The 20,731-nt window shown below is 41.2% G+C and overlaps 1 protein-coding gene across 2 annotated transcripts in view; it reads left to right on the top strand.

The window, feature by feature from the left end:
• The window catches only part of SLCO5A1 (solute carrier organic anion transporter family member 5A1), an 84,629-nt gene that overhangs the window by 29,588 nt on the left and 34,310 nt on the right, over positions 1 to 20,731 (top strand). For both annotated transcript variants that reach the window (XM_075743924.1, XM_075743923.1), the window contains exons 3-4: positions 6,686 to 6,818; positions 13,687 to 13,913. In XM_075743924.1, coding sequence (XP_075600039.1) covers positions 6,686 to 6,818; positions 13,687 to 13,913 — 360 coding nt within the window. The remainder of the gene's footprint in view (positions 1 to 6,685; positions 6,819 to 13,686; positions 13,914 to 20,731) is intronic.

Below are 20,731 nucleotides of genomic sequence, written 5' to 3' on the forward strand. Positions count from 1 at the left end.
ATGCCATAGGGACACGTTATATATTCCCATATGCAACACATATTGAAGTTGTCATTTGGTGTGATTAGAGGAGGAAAAGGGCATTCAAAGTATTTTTATGACCTCTGTCTCAGTATATTTTTATACTGTGGGTAGATTAAAAAAAAATAAAATCTTTGGCAACAAAGTTATTTCATGCATGTGATCTGAACACAGGCATTTTTGGACCTGTAGAGGATTCGGTCCGTCTTATTCTAGTCATTAAGACTTCGCTGCAATAGGCTCTATGTAAAGCTTTCTTCTGTTGAAGAAGAATCTCCTATGAACAGAAGCAATAGACAATATTATAACTTGCCAAATGTTGTTTAAATGGCAACATTGATTGCAGCATGAACCAGGATAAAGTTTTCAGTGGAGAAGAATGACATCATTGCTTAATCTTACTTCGCTTTAGTAGGTAAATTCCATGTGTAATTCAATTACTGTTGGTTTCACTCCCTTTCTGTCTCCCCTCCAACATCTTAGCTGTGATGGACATTTGTGGCTACGCCTGGCTAGCCATAGCCAGCTGCAGTTTCAAAACTAGACAGCCTTGCTAGTATGGTGTCATGCCTGAGACAATATACCATGCTGAGGACATTCTCAGTGAGGCAGAGGAGCTCCTCAGGTACAAAGCTTCAAAGAAATTAAAGTAACCATGGCTGGATATCGTGGCAGCAAATGGACACTTAACTAACTGTGTCTGAACCAGGATATTTTTACTTATCCACAGTCTGTGTCAGAGGTAGAATTATGATCTGAAAGCCCAGGTTTGGGGAGGGCTGGGAAAGGCTGTCCCTCGTCACTGAGGAGAAGCTGCACCCGGAGAAAGAGGTGTGCTTGCTAAGGCAAACTCCTCCCCACAATGCTGAGTTCTTCAGAGAAAAGAGACACTTGAGAGAATCTGCAATGTCTTTGGTCTTTGAAATTGTCTTGTTAAATACCATGTAATTGTAGTAGACTAACCTGTGCTTTCGTTTGAAGACAAGATCCATCACGGCAGCAGCAAGCTAGGACAGGCTTCTGGGGAAAAACTTCTGCAAAATCCAGTCTGAGCTGGTTGTGTTGAATGTCATGAGTAGTTCTCAGATGGCTGTAGTTCAGCTAGGAGTGGGTGACCTGCAGATACTCTCTCCTGTGGAGACGCACATTTCCAGAGAAGTGTACTCAGTGACTTGCCAGCATTGAACATGCATGGCTAATGCAGTAACTCTTAGGGGTACAATTTTTCATTTCAATAGAAAACAATTAGAAGAGATTCAGATGAATGTTGTAGCCAATATGTCTATATTGACAATAGTTCCTCATTTTATCTTTTGAAGATGATTTATTGTTCAGAGTAAAGATACAGCTTGCAGAATATACTTAATCTCTATTTTATCATGGGAGAGGAGATACTACTGCTATTTCATAGCATAGTTTTTTATGACTTAAAAAATTTGAAGGGAACTTGCAAATCTCAGCACCAGTCAAGGTTATGGCTAGGAGGTTAAAAGACAAATCCTGGTTTTAAGGGCAATTTAAAAAATCAGCCTGTCCGTGCATCACAGTACTCCAGCATGTCCCCTGATAAAAATATTTATTACTTCTGTTGTTGAAGCTTCTCGGCTGTTGAATTGGTGCAACTCCGTAGATCAAGATCCCAGATCGTGGCCCAAAGAGGGAGGACCAAAAAGAGCTAGCTGAAGTGCCAGGCAGGGGCTGAAAGAACGGTGCTCCTACATCATCTACATGTTTGAGAACCTTTTTTGTCCAAAAGCAGGAGACCTTCTAGTGACCTGAGTGGAAAAAATTACGGAACAGTTCTCCATAGAATTTTTTATTTGTGAAGTGGGTTCAGTTTTGATGATGCCCTGATTGAATCTGTTTCCAGTTTAGTTTCCTTTACATGTCATCCAGTAATCTTGGTGGCCTGTTTGGGAATCAGGAACCTCTTTACTGCTGGACACTGGGGTGCATAGCTGTGAGGGCTGTGGCCAGCATTTCAAGGGTCGAGGACTCTGGAGCAGCCTACAAGGGTGACTCTTGGATCTGGCTTTCCCTTCACTTCCACAACGAGGTTTGGAGGTTTGGGGCAGACTTTTTCAAGTACCTCATTTTGAAATATCAAAATATTTTACTTGCCATCTGTAGTCTTATTTAGAAGTCCAAGTCAGTTTATTGCACTTGGTGTCCGGTTTCTGATAGTGGCCATTACTAGGTGCTGAGGAAGGTGCTGCAAAGTGTCTTAAAATGGCAGTTGTGGAACTTGTCTGCGCACAGGTTTCCTCCTGCCCTGGACCAGGCACGTGGAGGCTCTCTGTTCTCTGAAAGATTCTGAAAGTTACATGTTGTCTGTAAGTTATATTAAAAAAAAAACCCTTGAAGCCTGAACAGCATACAGTAATTTTAAAATACTTTTGAAATGGTGGGCAGCATTCTGTCCTCTAATGGAGCACAGTGTACAGTTATTTTTATCTTTACTGTATTGCTGCTTATGAAGAGAACTCTCTGAAGTTACCAGGTATACAAAATACACTCTCTGCGTAGTGCTTCTAAGCCTAAGCAGTTGCTGCATTTTGCGTGTTTCATTGGTGCAGCTGGATCTGAATAAATGCACCATAAGTATTGTTTCTGAATACTTGAATGAATGGATTAAGTCACTCTTTTACTCTCTTTGTGTTTCCTCTGTAAACTTTTTAGAGATCTGAGTTTGCTGTAGGTGTTTGAATCAATTCTCCAAGCAAACATTTGTAGAATGAAATTTATTATAGTGGGTGGAGGTTGTTTTTTTCCCCCTCCTCATGATGTAGATTTTGCAAATAACAGTTACTGTGGGGTTTATCTAACCACTTACTGCTAAGGAGCAGTGCTACAATGTCTGATGGAGCATTTTAGGCATACAGAGAATTGTTTACAATCAGTCCAGAAGGGAACATGGCTGGAATAAATTTAAATAGTGAACACTGTTCTGGAAACCATTATGCAAAAAAGACTTCAGCAAAATCTAATTATTTGAAATTGCAGTTTCATAAAGACTGAAAATGTGTTTGAGAAAGAGTAACTTAAAAGTGATAAATCTGTTTAATCAATTTGTAGTCTGGAAGCATTTTTTACTATAGGCAGTTTACCTTTTCTGATTTTTTTCCCTGCAATATCACTCTCAGCGGCCTCTTTTTACTCATGAGAATGTTCTTTACTCATGAGAATGTTATTTTTCTTCTTTCTCTTATTTCAAAGCATAAGATGAAAATGTACAAGTTACTTTGGTTTAATCAGGCAGATTTAGTGATTTCTTTTTTGCTTATTTTGTCTGTGAGATATAAGTTACTATAACTGGTAACGCAGAAACCCAAGCTCTAACAACTCAGTTATGCTTCCTCAGCTGCTGCCGTCTAGGACACAGCATGTCTGATTGAGAATGGGACCAAAAAAGATGGAGTCTGCATACTGCCATGGAGAGTGACTGGTCCACAGAAACCATGTGGAGACAGAGATTTTGTGGTGAAGGTGATGTTTTCAGAGAATTAGATAATCAGTTGTTTTTTCATGTGCTACACGGTGGATCTGCAGTACCTGAGCAAGTGGTGTTGTGCTGCTGGAGCTTGGGTTTGGGTGGTACCAGACATATGAGGGGCCAGCAGAGACCATCCCTTACCTCTTGCTTTTCGTGCTTACAGCCAGACAGTATGGGAAGCAGGGCAGAAGCATCTTAAAAGGGAGGAGTACTGCAGGATGCATTAAGGAAGGAAAGAGATGGTGTAGGGGAGTAGAATAGAATAGAATAGAATAGAGTAGAATAGACTATTTCAGTTGGAACGGACCTACAACAATCATCTAGTCCAACTGCCTGACCACTTCAGGGCTGACCAGAAGTTAAAGCCTGTTGTTAAGGGCATTGTCCAAATGCCTCTCAAACACTGACAGCCTTGGGGCATTGACCACCTCTCTAGGAAGCCTGTTCCAGGGTTTGACCACTCTCTTGATAAAGAAGTGCTTCTTAATGTCCACTCTGAACCTCCCCTGGTGCAGCTTTGAACCATTCCCACACGTCCTATCACTGGATCCCAGGGAGAAGAGCCCAGCACCTCCCTTTCCACTTCCCCTCCTCAGGAATCTGCAGAGAGCAATGAGGTCACCCCTCAGCCTCCTTTTCTTCACACTAGACAAGCCCAAAGTCCTTAACTTCTCCTCACAGGACATGCGTTCAAGTCCTGGACACATTCGAGGACCTTCCCATCCTTCTGAAATTGTGGGCCCCAGAACTGCACACTGTACTGAAGGTGAGGCTGCACCAATGCTGAACTCAGTGGACAATCACCTCTTTTGACTGGCTGGTTACGCTGTGTTTGATGCACCCCAGGACGCGGGTTGCCCTCCTGGCTGCCAGGGCACCCTGCTGGCTCATGTTGCGCTGCTGTTGAGCAGCACCACCAGATCCCTTTCTGCAAGGCTGCTCCACAGCCGCTGCTCTCCCGATTTATACTTGTGCCTGGCATTACTCTGTCCCAGGTGCGAATCTGGCATTTGGACTTGTTAAATTTCCTGCCATTAAACATAGCCCAATGCTTCAATCTATCTATATCCCTCTGCAAGGCCTCTTGTTCCCTCAAGACAGTGAACAGCACTTCCCACTTTGGTATCATCAGCAAACTTGCTAATGATTCATTCAACTCCTGCTTCCAGATTGTTGATAAATATATTGAACATAACTGGCCCTAGAATTGAACCCTGAGGAACACCGCTGGTGACCAGTCAGTCGCCAGCCAGATGCAGCCCCATTCACTACAACCCTTTGAGCTCTGCGCTTCAGCCAGTTCTTCACCCAATGCACTGTGAACCTGCTCATCCCACAGTTGGACAGCTTGTCCAGAAGGATGCTGTGGGGGACATTATCAAAAGCCTTACTAAAATCCAGAAAAATTACATCCACTGCCTTCCCTTTATCTACTAGGCGGGTGACCTTATAGAAGGGTATCAAATTAGTTAAACAGGACTTTCCTTCTGTGAACCCATGTTGACTGTGCCTGATGACTGCATTATTTTTTAAATGCCTTTCAGTAGTACCCAGTATAATCTTCTCCATCATTTTTCCAGGAACTGAGATTAGACTAACAGGTGTGTAGTTCCCTGGGTCTTCCCTCACGCCCTTTTTGTAGATTGCAATAACATTGGCTAGCTTCCAGTCAGTGGGGACCTCCCCAGACTCCCAAGACCTTTAGTAAATGATCGAGAGAGGTCCTGCCATAACATCTGCTAGCTCCTTCAGTACTCTGGGATGAATCCTATCAGGCCCCATGGACTTTTGAACATTGAGCTGATACAGCTGAACCCTTACAAGAGAACAATCTTTGGAAGATGGCTGTGGTCTTGGTGTTGTGGTCAAGATCGTATGGATCTTGTAGAAGGAAGGTGTCTGAATTTGAGGTTGTGATAACTGACCTTGGCTTAGGTCAAACGTTCATTTGGGATTGCAGAAGTAGAAAAGGAAAGACGTGGAATTGGCAAGACTTAAGGGCAAGGCAAATGACAGCCTTTAAATTCTGCACCTTTCAAAACCTGGAAATGAGAGCAGGATTCCTAAATCTCAGCACTCAGTTCTTGTCAGCAGACCAGATGTTTTTGTCTGCTCCTGCTGGTGTCTCCCAACTATGCCTCTACTGGGAGATGCAGAAGGGTTTCCTGGGTCCCAGATCCAGTTGCGTCTTGGCCCCCTGCTAAGATGTAGACTTTCCTTGCCTCGGTCTCTCCGTTGCACTGGCATGCAAGCCAAAGGGGAGCTGTGATGTTTTCTCACACATGCCCTGGTGTGGATGGCTGAAGAACTGGGACTGGAGATTGCACTCTGAAGAGTATCTTGTAGCAGACGCAGGAGATAGGGGCCTTCTATTGATATCTCCTACTCTATTATTCCAAGTTACAAGGATTTTGCTGTCATCCAATGTTCGGACCATGATGATGTTTTAAAATGTGTGTCTGCATGGTTGCACATGAGAAACTTATTTTCATTTTATTTGCTTTTTAAATTAGGAAATCTCTTTTAAAATAGCATTAAGATTTTAAATTTAAAAGATCAAATGTTCCGAATAAGGCAGAAGTCTCACAGGAAATATGGTATATGTGGTCTGCTGGTATCAGTATGCGAAGCAGGTGCAAGTCTGTGGCTACACAGATGAAAACACATTTCTGTCAATCTCTGAAATAGGAATATTTGATTTCTTAACTTTGATCGTTGTTTTAAATTCAGTATTAGTCTGATGGTAATTAAGTTGGAATGTTGTACTTTATTCCTTGGTGTCTTACACAATTTTTATGCTTTGCTTTTCTGTTTTCTTACCATTAGTTATTTTTTTTCTATTTATGTATTAAATATTGTTTTGATTCAAAGGAAATGTTACCAAATATGAAAAATATGTCAGTCAAGTATGCTTTCCATCCAAAATACCAAAGTAGTGTGTACTTCCATCCATAATTTGACTGAAAATGTACAGAAAGCAGTAATTTTCTTATCAATATGTTAGTTATGCAGAAGTTGCTGCCTTTGAAGGTTGCAAAAAAGGGCTCTGAAGGTTTTAGGGTACAAAACCCCCTGCTTTAAGAAGTGTCTTTTACTTTTGGATTTTACACATAAATAACTAATGAAGCATTCCTTTTATTGATGTATGACTCTGACCTTTTATTTCCTCAGCCATCATGTACGTCATGGGAGCACTGGGTCCTGCAGCTGGATACTTGCTAGGAGGACTTCTTATTGGTTTCTATGTTGATCCTAGGACAACTGTTTATATTGACCAGAGTGATCCCCGATTCATTGGAAACTGGTAAGAATCAAGCATTTTTCAAACCTACTCTCTGGTATGGAATTGAGACAGGTAGGGAAATTGTATCCCTGGAGGGCTTGTTTAACGTTGTAGCAGAAGGCCAAGGAAGAGGAGGTCTCTCTCTACTACACACTAGCCTCTGACAGAGAGGGAACGTTTGCCACAGAAGCACACAGGCACATTGCTTGGAAAACCTCCTGCTTTTGGCTACTCCAGGACTGTCTCTGACCACTGTGGGCACTGACTGACAGCACTCAGCATGGGGATGACAGGACAAAACATCCAAGTTGCAAGAGGCCATCGAGGATCACTGCTTGAGCCCTTCCTGCTGGAAGGTGGATTAATCCCTTCTTTAGTTTTCCAGAGCAGGCAGCATGAACCGCTGAGCTCTGCTGCCCAGATGAGAAATGGTAGACTTTGTTTACCCTGGTCTAGGAGGAGGAGGTAGGATGGGGTCAGAACATGACCTTTCCAGTCTTGTTTCTCAGCATGATGACTCGTGTTTAGGCAGCAGATGATGTAAACCGTCACATTATTCTCTAGTAAATAGTAGGCTTCCAGCACCGCTGAGATGTAACAGTCATAGTTGTTAGCTGATGTCTTTGGGCAGCCTTTGATATGTGGCCTCCTTGGAAATGTCTGTTTGAGGAAGCAGGTCTTGAGGAGGCTCTAACTGGCTTTTCTCAGCTCTTTCATAAATCTGCCTTGAAATTTTTGTGCAAGCCCAGGAAAGACTTACGTTCATTATCCCCAGAAGATACCTCTGCTTTCTAGGTGTAGGGTGCAGTGTCAGCTCTCATGCACTGGATTAGTGTTTGTCACTCCACTATCGCAGTCAGATTGTATCTGTTTCTATTTATCCTGCAGTGATCTCTCCTGACAGTTTGATGTGAAAAATTCTCTCTTTGGAGTGTTCCTAAGCCTTTGAAGATTTATTGCTGCTTTATTTGTCTTACTTAGTCCAAGAGCATTGCTGCAGAGAAACATCTAGCTGAATTTTCAGCGAGAGAAAGGCAAACCTGAGTGCTCAGTTAACCTGTGCCTTTGGGGTTAACGACTCTGTGCTCTCATGTATATACTGACTTCTCTCACAGAAAAGATTTGTCATGTGAATGTGCTGCAGTGTGAAAAACATGCTTTGACTATTCTTGAATGAAAGACTAGAAATCAAACTATTATACATTCATTGTAAAACTCTTATGTTTCATGTGCTTTTGAAGACATGTCAGAACTAGCAGTCAGCATCTGATCAGTACTTTTCAACAGAAATCATGAACTGGACCATAAATATAGAATCATAGAACCATAGAATGGTTTGGGTTGGAAGGGACCTCAAAGATCATCTAGTTCCAAACCCCCTACAATGGGCAGGGACACCTTCCACTAGACCAGGTTGCCCAAAGTCTAATCCAACCTGGCCTTGAACACTTCCAGGGAATATTTAATAATGAAATAAGTGGGGCTATACGAGTGTGGGGTAAGCTTTTACTTTTTACCATAATGCAACCACTGATGTAGCTGCCTCGTAGTGTGGGCATATCTGTGTGAGTTTAACTTAAACAGCTCAGGTGAAGGTAAAATAACCAGAGTGGCATGGACACATAAGTTTGTCACTTCTCAGGCCATTTGCACAAAGCTCTGTGCCGCAGCAGATGGATGGCCACTACTACATGTTTAAAGCTGGCTTGGATATACGTGCAATGTTGTTATAGCCAAATGCATCAGGGAGATCAGGCAAAAAAATGCATGTCCTTGCTCATGAATTACAAGTTTAACTGTCCTCCCTCAAAAGAGTGAATGGCAGGGATGGATGCCCAGTGCCAGGGATGGATCCCCAGCATCCTATAGGAATGCTGTAACCACTCTGCGCCATGGCAACAGTTGTGAGAAGTCACCTCTTACAGTTATTTCTGTGGGCAGGCTTTGAGAACATCTACTCTACCAGGCCTTGCAAGCAAAATAGGGAAAAGAGCCTAGTTTGGGCATTTGGAAGATTTTATGTCAAATTGCTAAATGCATTTTATGTATCTTCAATGTTTAATGTCACCTGAACAAAGTATCTTGGTGATTTCAATTTTGCACAAGGATGCCAGCAGAAGTGATGCAAATATGACAGAAACAAGGTCAGGAAATTGCTTGTCATAGGATCTCAGTGGGGGAGTCATATTTTAGCCAACAGAGAAAAGCAAAAGCCATTCAGTTTCCTTTTTCCATCATGTTGATTAAATCTGTAGACAGTGGCTTTCCCTGAAGGGTGTTCCAGGTCCTTGTGTTAGTTTTTTTCATTTTTGGTGCTCTCAATTTTTTCTCTCTTTAATTTCTAAAAAGTATCCCCTGCTATCAGATCTCTGGCAATTTGTTTCACAGTCTGTGGTAGCCTCTCATAAAAGTTCGGTGGTGTTCATAGCATCTGTGCCTCATTCTCTCTTCTCTTTCTGAAACTTTGTCTACCCATTAAAATGAAGACTCTGACGGTGTGAGGACTGGTCCTTTGTCCCTTGCTGCTCACTGACTGCACGGTTGCAGAGAGCTGTGGAAGTGTAGACTTTCATTCCACTGAAATCTATTTTCTGGGACTGTGACATTTTCTCCTTGGAGTGAAGTGCCGCGTAGCCAAGTTTATTTTTATGTATGTAATCTAACGATTTGGAATATAAGTGTAGTCTAGCACTTACTTCAGCTGATACGCTTTTTAAAAGTAGGGTGCAGTTGAGATAAGTTAATGGGCAGTCATATTTGAGATTTCTCAGCGTTGTCTCCTTTGAAGTGAATTAGTGTCTTTAATTCTCATCTTTCTCTTACTACAGCTGTAAGGTTTCTAATGTAACTTATTGCAGGGACCCAGTGGAAAAATTCCATTATTGAAGGAGGCAATGATTATAGGCAAAATAGTAAGTATAGCAACTGTGATATATGGCAACAAAAGTTACAGTAAAGCCTATTTTTTACTTAAGCTGTTCCTTTCTAAGAGGTATATTGTTTATATGCAGGACAGGTAACTTGGTTTGTCTCTTGTGAAACCTCATAAACAAAGTAAGTGGGTGTTTCTCAGGGTTATTTCTGATCTGATTGTTCCTTGAGTTTCACAGAACTTGGGTTTGCACTGCTGGGTTTTGCACATCTGGGCTTTCTGTAGGTGGTCTGGGCTACATTACAGGCCAGGTGTCTATGCTAGCCTGTCAAATGTTTAAAATTGCTTTTTATTCAAATGTAGTAACTGTAGGGATAGCTGTTAGAAATCATCCATCATGTTGTTGTCTTTGAGAACTGTTAATGTGCTATACAAGGATCTCATTAGTTGCGGAGTAGCCCTTGGCGGTCTGTCAGGTGCTTTGAATCAAATTTTCTTTTGCTGACACTTTTCTGAGTGTTTGCCTAGTTCTGAATCTGTTTAATACTTGGATCTTCCTGTATAGTCTTTCATCGACATTCCACACAAGAAGTTTAAAGGAATTCCTCCAGCACTGTCTGGTCCTTCCTTAGCTTTAATTGCTTTTATTTGAGGTCCTAGAGCTTATGGAAATGCCTTTAAGGTATTCTCCCACATATTTTTTCTCTGACTTTAGAAGACAGAAAATCAAGGGCTTTTAAATTAATACAGATCCTGTTCTGACCTCTCATTTCCCATTGTAGGTGTCATTATTATTTTTGATACCTTCTTTTGTCTGTTTTCCAATTCTTTGATATTTCTCTAGGAAGATGTGAAGTGTAGACAGTACAGATAATTGCATCCAGTGCTGCATTTGTGATATCTATCTCCAGCACTCGGTATGCTGCCGGAATTGTCCCTTTGGATTTGAATTTCATCTCGTGCTACATGACAGGCCCCTGCCTCCTTTGCTATTTCCTGCTGAGTGGGTGGTTTCAGAGTTCTGCGTATTATTGCCACAGATCGTTTCTTTGATCAGTGCCTTTGCAGCTTCTGCCTTTGAGATCCTGAAAGGGATGTTACTACATTTTTATGGTCTACCAATTTATTCCCTGTCTGATAGTGCTGACTAATCCTCCTAAAAGTCTGTTTTCTAATCCGTGTATGTTATCAGCTAAAATGAATGGAGGGTTTTCTGTTTACATAATATCAAAACTAGTCAAAACTTTGAGTTACTTAGATTTGCCTCACAGAAGCCTCCCATGCAATCTTTCTAACAAAATTGTTTTACACATGGTTGATTGATTGGTGTTTGCCTTTGCATAACCATTTACGACACAAGCCATTACACATGCATATGAATTTGCCTTCATTTAAAAATACAGTTTGCAAAATCCTTTCATTACAAATACGAAGCCAAATGTTTTTGTTTCTTATGCAAGTAATCCTGTCTACTCAACACTTTTAAATGTTTAAAGTTTGAACAAATATATAATTAGTAGCTTCCTGTTCTAGCTTCCTTTTTTAAGTATGAAGGATGTACAAAAAATGTAAAAAATGTTCTTGTATTGGGTTTGTGTGGCAAGGTTTTGGTAGTGGGGGAGCTACAGGGGTGGCATCTGTGAGAAGCCGCTGGAAGCTTCCCCCACGTCCGACAGAGCCAATGCCAGCCAGCTCCAGACAGACCTGCTGCTGGCCAAGGCCAAGCCCATCAGCGACGGTGGAAGCGCCTCTGGGATAACAGAGTTAAAAGCGGTTTGTGAAGAACTGCAGTCAGCGGGAAGGACTCATGTTGGGCAAGTTCATGGAGAACTGTCTCCTGTGGGAGAAATCCCACCACAGTTCTGTAAACTGATTTGAAAGCAAAGAGCTTCAGTCTTTCGTTGTCATGGTTTGATACTGCAGTAATGTGATTGACTTCACTGAAACTTCCAAACACTGTGTAGATTGATGTGGTGAGTTGACCTTGGCTGGCTGCCGGGTGCCCACCAAGCTGCTCTCTCACTCTCCCTCCTCAGCCAGAGAGGGGGAGAAAATATTATGAAAAGCTCATGGGTCAAGATAAGGACGGGGAGAACACTCATCCATCATGGGCAAAACAGACTTGATTTAGGGAAATGAATTTAATTTATTGCCAATTAATAACAGAGTAGGATAGTAAGAATTAAAACTACAAACACTTTCCACCCACCCCTCTCTTCTTCCAAGACTCAACTTCACTCCTGATTCTTTTACCTCCTCCACCTCGAGTGGTTCAGGGGGACGGGGAATGGGGGTTGCAGTCAGTTCATACCATTTCGTCTCTGTTGCTCCTTCCTCCTCACGCTCTTCCCCTGCTTCAGTGCGGGGTCCCTCCCATGGGAGGCTCTTTCATTAACTGCTCCAGCATGGGTCTTTTCCATGGGGTGCAGACCTTCAGGAACAGACTGCTCCAGTGTGGGTCTCCCATGGGTCACAAGTCCTGCCAGCAAACCTGCTCCGGCGTGGGCTCCTCTCCACAGGCTGCAGTTCCTCCAGGAGCTTGCTCCACCATGGTCGTCCGTGGGTTGCAGGAGAACAACCTGTGTTACCATGATCTTATCCTAGGCCTGCAGGCAAATCTCTGCTCTGGCACCTGGAGCACCTGGTCCCCATCCTTCTTCTCTCACCTTGGTATCTGCAGGGCTGTTTCTCTCACATTTTTTCACTTCCCTCACGCAGCTGCTGCGTAGCATTTTTTACCCTTTCTTAAATAAGTTACCACAGAGGTACCACCAGCATCGCTGATGGGCTCAGCTTTGGGCAGTGGTGAATCTATTTTGGAGCTGGCTGGAGCTGGTTCTGTCCAACAAGGGGGCAGCTCATAGTGTCTTCTCAAAGAAGCACCCCTGCAGCCCCCAACCCGCTACTGAAACTGTGCCGTGTAAACGCAGTACAATTGGATTAGTATATAGTGAGAATTGCACTTTCAGTACATGGGAAGAACTCTGTGGGTGAATTCTGAGGTTGTCCTTCTTTATGGAAGCATCTATGTGAGTTTAACCATGTTTCCTTGTAGTCTTCCGTTGCAAGATGAACTTTGAGAAGAAATTGTGTTATCTGATACTCTGTTATCAGCCTTCTGACTGCAGAAGGTTAACTCTGGAGTACTTTCTAGTAAGGCCCTTTTGCCCATCTGTGTTGCTGTGGTAAAGTTCATTAAGGTTCTTGGCCTCAGGGAGGATAACTGTATGCCTGTAGTCTGAAGGGCACTTTTCTGGCATCCCATACGTTGCCCCTTCTGTGGTATGGCCTCAGTCATTCCGTGGGAGCCAAGGGATCATTGCAGGGTTGTTTATAACTTGTTCTTACAAGACAGAGGGAGAGAAGAGGGAATTCTTTGTGAAGGGCTATTTCAGGTTGTGGTCACAGAACAGAGCTGCAAAATTTTAGGCGTAAACCCTGGCGTGAACTGCAAGACACCAGTTGTTTACAACCAGGCTTTGGGAGCTCCTCATTGGGGAGGGAGAGAATTGGACAGTCAGGGCAGTGAGAGGCAGGCATTGGAAAGCAGAACAGATTTAGCCCTGATGTATCCATCTGGACATTTTATCTTGTCGTACCATGGATAACTTTTTTCATGATCCGCAGAGGAATACTGTGTTGCTTTACTGGGAATTATCCAGGAAAGGCAAAGTAACAGTGAGTATCTACTTCTCAGTACTTGGTACTGAATAATTACCAAAAGTGAAAATTTACAGGAACTCAAAACTGACACTATTCCATAATGTTTGGTGGGTTCCGGATAAATACATTTATCAGTAGACAAGCCAACAGAAGTATCTTCTAATTAAGGGTTTTAGTGCAGTGAAGCCTCTCCCCCACTCCAATCCTTTACTCTTAATGTTAATGTTCCATATTTTGCAAATATGTCTTTCCAGCCAGTACAGCCTGTAATAATTACTTTGTTGGTTTTTTTTTTTTTTTTTTATTTCATGTAATGTGTTGGCTTTCATTTCTGTTCCTGTCTCCTGGCATTAGGTGGAGTGGATTTCTCCTTTGTGCTATTGCAATGCTCCTTGTGATATTTCCCATGTTTACCTTTCCGAAAAAGCTCCCTCCTCGACACAAAAAAAAGAAAAAGAAAAAGAAGATGAACTCTGATGATGTTTCAAGTGATGATGAAGTCATGAAAGAGAAAACAAACAGCAAAATACAAGCAGACAGTGCAGTTCCTGCCTCTATGGGATTTGGAAAGAATGTTAAAGGTGAAGCTTGATTTTAATTTTTACATGCTTTAAATTTTGAATACAGGGTCATCTAGGATTGTATGAGTGTAATTGATATCCTGTATTTAATATTATGTTTTGCTATTGAGATTTTAATAGATGGTCATCCTCTAAAATTACAAAATGCAGTGATGAGTGTGAGACATCAATTTACTTAAATTATTGAAGTGTTTAATGTGCACCTGTAACAAACAGGTAGCCTGTTTCCCATAGTTCTAGGGCCTCTATTACCAGACATATTTGTGCACCTTACAGTTTGTAACTGTCAGACTTGCTTTAAGCTGTCCTTCATAGAATAAAGTGCTCTTCTAAAATACACGTGAAACAAGTCAATAATTCTAGTATGCAAGTTCAATTACATTCATGCATTTAGGTAAATTAATTGAAAAAGATTATTTGTTTCATATGCCTTTCTTGGCTATTTTGTACTGCAAGGTGTTTATTTTCAGAAGGCCAGGACGAATGAAACCTGTGATAATTTTGAAACAAGAAGAGATCAAAAGATTGACAAGTAATAGAGATTTTTATTTATTCAAGAAGTAAACCATTAATGTGAAATCTAACAGTAAGTACTAATCATTGACAAAATGCTGTGGGAAGAAGGGCAGTTTTGTGAAAAATTAATTAATGATGTGAAGCATAGGTATTTGGACTTGACAATATAGGCTTAACAGTGTCATAATATTGAATAGTATAGGACAAGAATGAATGTGCCTTAATGCTGTTGTGCTGTCAGTGCTGTTGTGTCCTCCTTGGATTCCATGATGTGAATGCTGGTTGTGCCATTTTGTGGTAGCCTGATGAATGCAATGGGACTAGGATAAGCCATGAAATGTCGTTTGTACCATTAGATGTAATTTGAATTCAAAACTGTAAGCGTTTGTTTGTTGACGTGAACATTAGTGTTACTTTTTCATTGGATATCAGTCCAGGCTATAAAGATTGGCAGATATTTAATGACACGTATGTGATCACTCTTTATACTAAATAGGCAAGGCTTAGCAAAACCAACATGCTGGATTTAGACTAAAACCAGTGTAATTCTAAGTAATGTTTGCCCACATGCATATTGATTTGTTCTACATTGCATTTACATCTGTACTCTCAGGGTACCTAAAGTTCCTGTTAATTTCTATGGAAGTAAAGAAAAAATAGGAGACCAGAACTTGCTTGCAGTGATTTTATTAGCTTACAAAACAGCTTCTTAATCAAGGCATGGAGAAAGCAAGGTAAACCTGCAATATCAGATATTTCAGAACCATGTTCTCCCTTTGTTTGCAAAGTAGCTAAAAAAGTGGTGGAGAAGCAAGAAAAATATGTTACCCTCTTCCTTCTTTGAAGACTCTCCATTCCCCATGTTTGTGAGTCCCAGTACATAATGTTTTCTCCTAAATCCATAAAGCTAGTTGTGGTTTTTTTTTGGCCTTCAAACCTACTGGCCTCTGATTAGCAGAAGTAGCTCAGGTCTACTCCTGTCAAGGTTTTCGCACTGACTTGGGGAAGTGGGAAAGGGGACTTTAGTCTTTGCTGGGCTCCTTCCTAATCATGGCAGGCCACCTGACCGTAGAGGGACTGCTCCATCCTATAGGTGTGCCTGGAAAAGATGCAGGTGTTCAGACAAACTCTGCATCTGGGTGAGTTTGCTGATGCTGGTTCTCTGTTTCTGTACATAATTTCACCTTCCAGGTGATGTTGGGCCACTACAGGCACAGCAGATACACAGAAAACAGCTATACTCTTAGGAGAATGTTTCCTGGTACTTTTTATCACAGAAATGAAAACTACTGTATATCTCATTATAGTGTGTATTTTTTTAAATATATATATCTGCCTAAATGTGTACCATACCTTCTACAAAATCTTGTATTAATATATGAGTGGAGACACCAAATTAGAGCTTCTCATTTACAAAACTTTTCATTTTCTCTAGAGGAGAAACTTCACCACATGGAACAGTGAAAAGCAGCATTGTATTCTACATGCCAGAAAGATACCAAACGAGTCGAGATAACGCAGAGAAAAGTATTTTGCTATAAGCTGATAATAGCTTTCCCATTAGGTGTCATTTACCCTAGCAAAGAGGGCCTGCAGCAGGAATGCACTATCATTTAATTATTTTTCAAGTTTAAGTGGGCTTTATGGCATGAGATCATGCCTCAAGCTTCTCAGTTGAGGTAATTTTGTTTATAATGGGAAGGTAAAAAGGATTGCATGTGTCTAAGTCATTTAGCATCGCTTCTTCTTAGGTGCAATGTACATTTTATACTTCCCATTGAATTTCAGGGCTTCATCTTTTTATAGCACGATGGGCAAAAACTCCACTTAGGCAGTAGCCGGGAGACTGATGATTTAGTAGGTCACGTCTTCTGTTCTGCACTAATAAATATCAGTGATGTCGTATTCTGCCATGACAGAGGTCAGTGCCATTAAATCTATAAAATCTGTGCAGCTTTGGTAAGAAGAGTCTCAGGGAAGAAGCTGTTTTTTGATCTTCTGATATGATGTTATCTTACCTGGGAAGCCTGGCAAAATTATTCTTGTCCTGCTGTAAGTTGTCCTAATTTCACGTAAGTTAGTTCTCTAGGTGAACGAAAAGGAATTGAAAAGGCATGACGGGAGAGGGCTGATGTCCTTTTTCCTGCAGTGCCTGCCAGTATAGGCTGAAGAATTAAACCAAAACTGGATCTGGCTGCGAACTTCCAACTTCAGTGACCTGAGCTGTATTTTGACCCATAGTAGAGCTGGGATCAGATAAAAATACAGATACATCTTTGTTTTTTCTCATCTTTTGAGATGCACAGGCTTGGAATTCAGTCATTTCCTATTTATGTTGAAAGTAAATAATGTGAGAGGGAGATTCCTTCTGATGCAGGTATCAAAAGTATTAAATAAAACATTAAATAGGTCACAGGAGGAGGAAAATTGGATGTAGTTTATTGGTAGAAATAGAGGTAGTGTAGATAACATGAGCTAGAGGAGTTTTATAATGAAGAAGCCACAGTTCAGTCCCACATGCAGATAAATCATGAACCTGAGCAGACATAACCACTGTTTTCATATATTACATGGATACCCTTAGGGTTTTGTGCCATGGAAATTGTATCTGCAGTCCCTTTTACTTACCACTACAATGAAACTTCCTGTGCAATTGGATAAAGGAGCAGTATAAAGAAAATCAGTGTATATATTACCTCAAATGTACTGATCTAATCTGAAGGGTGTTAATTAATTACACATATATTGTAGCCTTTGGTTTTCTTTTTAACATTTTGAGTTTTGTCCCTATGGACAGCCCTTTCCTAAATGTGGAATATACCTGTCTGCCTTTTCATGTCTACCAGCTGTCATACGCCCTTCCCAGTCAGCCCCTGTCAGGAATGGAGACAGGATAATAATGCTTGCCAGGGCATCAGCAAAGGCAAAAGAAACTCCTGAGGGGCTCGTGGCTCTACGGTAAGTCCGCTGAAGTGCTCCCCCATCACAGGATCCGGAGTTTCTGCAGTACCCGAAGATTAGTTGGCAGGGATCGGAAGAGGAGGAGGAGGGAGAGGTCTGTGTGCGGGAGCGCTTGGGGAGCACTGGAAATGTCAGAGAGTTCAGCAGACCGTGGGCTGGAGATCTTGCTGTGCCATTGACCTTGAGCGAGTCGCTCCCCCCTCGCCCTTTCTTGGGCCATCTTGAAGAGCTCAAAATAGAAAGGGTTGGCATGGCCCCGTGCAGTGATGAGCGGTGTTAGCTGGAGCCTCAAGGAGCTGCTCTAAATCAAGTTAACAAAAGTAATAATCAGATCAGACTCGCTCCAGATCTCCCTACTCTTGATGGGATATTAAGGGCTGTTCAACGGTCTGGCCACCACCCAGGTACTTAAGACATGTCCTGAAAATGCTTGAGGAATCAAGTCGAATGAGGTTGTTTAAATGGTATGTGAGTAGATAATGAAATGAAACACATGGCAAAATATTCTTCTAGAATTTAGTGATTAGCTCCGTGCAGAATATATTTTCAAGTAGTCACGTGTGACTGAAAATGCTCATTTCTATTCTGATAAATCAGAAATTCTGTCTCAAATCTTGGCTCTGCCTTGTACTGCCTGGGAGCAGGAGCTGCCCCTGAGACCTCGGTGTGGAGGCAGCCTCCTTCAAAGCTGCAGACTCGGACAGTGCTGTCCGGGCTTGGAGCACCAGCAGAAAGGAGGTCCTTTGGCTAATATCTGCGTCACCCTTATGAGCGGCTTCGCTGATGGGCTACAAGAGGACCATGCTGTAGATTGGGATGGTTTTTTGCCCTGGTTGTATTCATTGCACTGCCTTGGGCTACACGCACACGAACAGGGATAAAAGAAAATATATTAAATTATGAAAAAGGAGGTGAAGTCAGAACTATTTGAGTTTTTATTGAAATTCTGTTTACAGTGCTTTAAGAGTTTTGCTTACAGCAGTATTTATGAATATTTGTACTGCTTGCAGATTTTTCTGATGCTTTTTCCTTAGCATGAATCAAGCAGTGGTCCAGCACATTAGTGAAAGAAAATTAATACTGAATAAAGAAAAAATGTCATCAAAGACCATGAAGGGGAGAAAATTACCAGTAGACTAGCAAACCAGTCCAGCAAGACAGTTTTCAATTTACTCTTAGTTGCATGTTAGGTTATTTTAAAAAAAAAAAAAAAAAAAAAAAGAAAAAACTAAAAAGATGAGGATGTTTGAGATTTAAATTACTACACAGAAGTGTAAACATGTTTGCAGCCATGCTAACAGATCATTTCAGTTTTTGGAATGTAATTGATAGAGATTTACTTGTTCAAATGACAGAATGAGGGAAACTGCAGGTTCTCATAGGTTTGTTTCTGATGCATACTTGCAAAAACGAGATATTTTTGAAGACCTCCTAAAAATCAGACAGGTTTAATAGTGGCCTTGAAATCAAAGCCCAGGCCTATGGCTAATCACACAAAACTAATGTGACATTGAAATGTTTTAAATGCACGATTGATTATGTAGTACAAAGGATCCTTAAAGTTTTTAGCATTCTTGCTTTTTAGTAGAATTAGTGTGATTGAAAAATATGAGATACTTATAGTGCCCTTCTGTTAGAGGTTTTTAAATTCAGAAGTGTAATACAGATTCTGTCACACAGGATTTGACTATAATCATAGGAGGAAATCAAGGAAAACCTAATTCTGAATATGTATTTTTATTTGCAAATGTCTTTATAGCAACTTTTCCTGATATGCCAGGCAGTTGCCCTTTATAAATCACAAAAAGCTTCAACCCTCAACTGCTCCAGGTGGTATGTATTAGTGCAGCACACAGGAATAATCTCTGTTTTATTTCATGCCAAAAAATACAGTAATCAGCAGAGCTGTTCCGTGAAGAATCCTTCACGCGGGTGTAAGAGAACTTGTGTTTATTCCAAGACACTTTTTTAATCTATTTATCACTAGAAATACAATTTGAAAGTACTAATTAGTTTTGAAATTAATAATGACCTTTAGACTGAGTGCTCAAATGAGATGCAAGTAGGAGTCAACTGAAAATACAGCTCTGCATCCAAACACCAGAGCAAAATGTTCATTAGCTCTGCAGTTTTTTTACCTAATTGGTTCTTCAGTATCTCTAGATTGAAAATTCTGAATCATACATTTTCCTGAAATTCAGTTTTACGAGGAAGAGCTGAACTTTACTAGGCGTTATAATATTTGGACCAGACCCTTTAATGGGTTTAGCAAAGATCTTGGACGCAGTCCTTGGCCAAGCACTTCCAGTTCATTTCTACAAAGAGCACTTAGTGCATCCTCCTCATAAAATTACATTTCTCTCTGTGACGTCCAGTCTTCCGAAAGTTACTATCTTACTATTTTCTTTCATGTTTTTCAGCACAGGTGAGCAGCTGCCACCAAATAGCTCGGTCTCCAGCAGGACTGATCCTGGCACCCCCTCTTTCTTTTTCCTGGCTCTTTTCTCCGAGGGGCAGCAGCACGGCCGTAACTGCTTGCTGCTGGAGCAGGAGGAGAAGCTCTCAATCCTGCACCTTGTCCCTGGGGGAGATCTGCTACAGGTGCAGTCCTGTGGCAGCCGTTTGTCTTAAACTGCGTCACCCAGCCTGTGAGAGGCTTTGCAAAAAGCTGAGTCAGAGCATCTTGGCTCTTGCCCTTTGATTTCTTTTTGCATCTAAGCCCCCAACAGCTACCCCACTCCAACCCAACCCAGCCCAAAAATAGACACAACGCCAAAGCTGATGAGGTTTGAGGGCTGACATCTGATGGTATTGTAGATACTTCACTTTTTTCTCTCTTTCATTTCCTTTTGAACAATAAGTTTTGATCAGCTGTATTTTGAACGTGCAACATATTTGCTGATAAATACTGATACTATTTTATCTGTGTACTTGCTACTGTATTGTACTTTCTGAAGGTGTACGGTTGCATTACAGTTTCCATATATTCATGTTGATATTATATTGTCTCATACTCTTGTTACCTTGTTTCTTTCTGTTCTGTTGCAAGCAGCATCACATTTTTTTAAAAAAAGCTGTGGGTGGCAAAATCATTAAGATTCAAATATATGAGTGCTTCTTAATATGATTTATTCATTACTTATTTCCATCAAATTTTGTATTTAACATTTAATATTTCTCTTCTTTGAGGCAGCAAGAGAGCATTTGACTACATTAAAATTATAAACCCTGCACTCATAATGAATTCGGTATAAATTTTGATGAGTGGCATACGCTAAGACTGGATACAGTCAGACAACTTAGGTGCTAATTTGCAGCCTGACAAGTTTTGACATGACAAG

The sequence above is a fragment of the Balearica regulorum genome, chromosome 2 (genome assembly GCF_011004875.1).
Source record: "Balearica regulorum gibbericeps isolate bBalReg1 chromosome 2, bBalReg1.pri, whole genome shotgun sequence".
In the NCBI taxonomy this organism is placed as follows: domain Eukaryota; kingdom Metazoa; phylum Chordata; class Aves; order Gruiformes; family Gruidae; genus Balearica; species Balearica regulorum.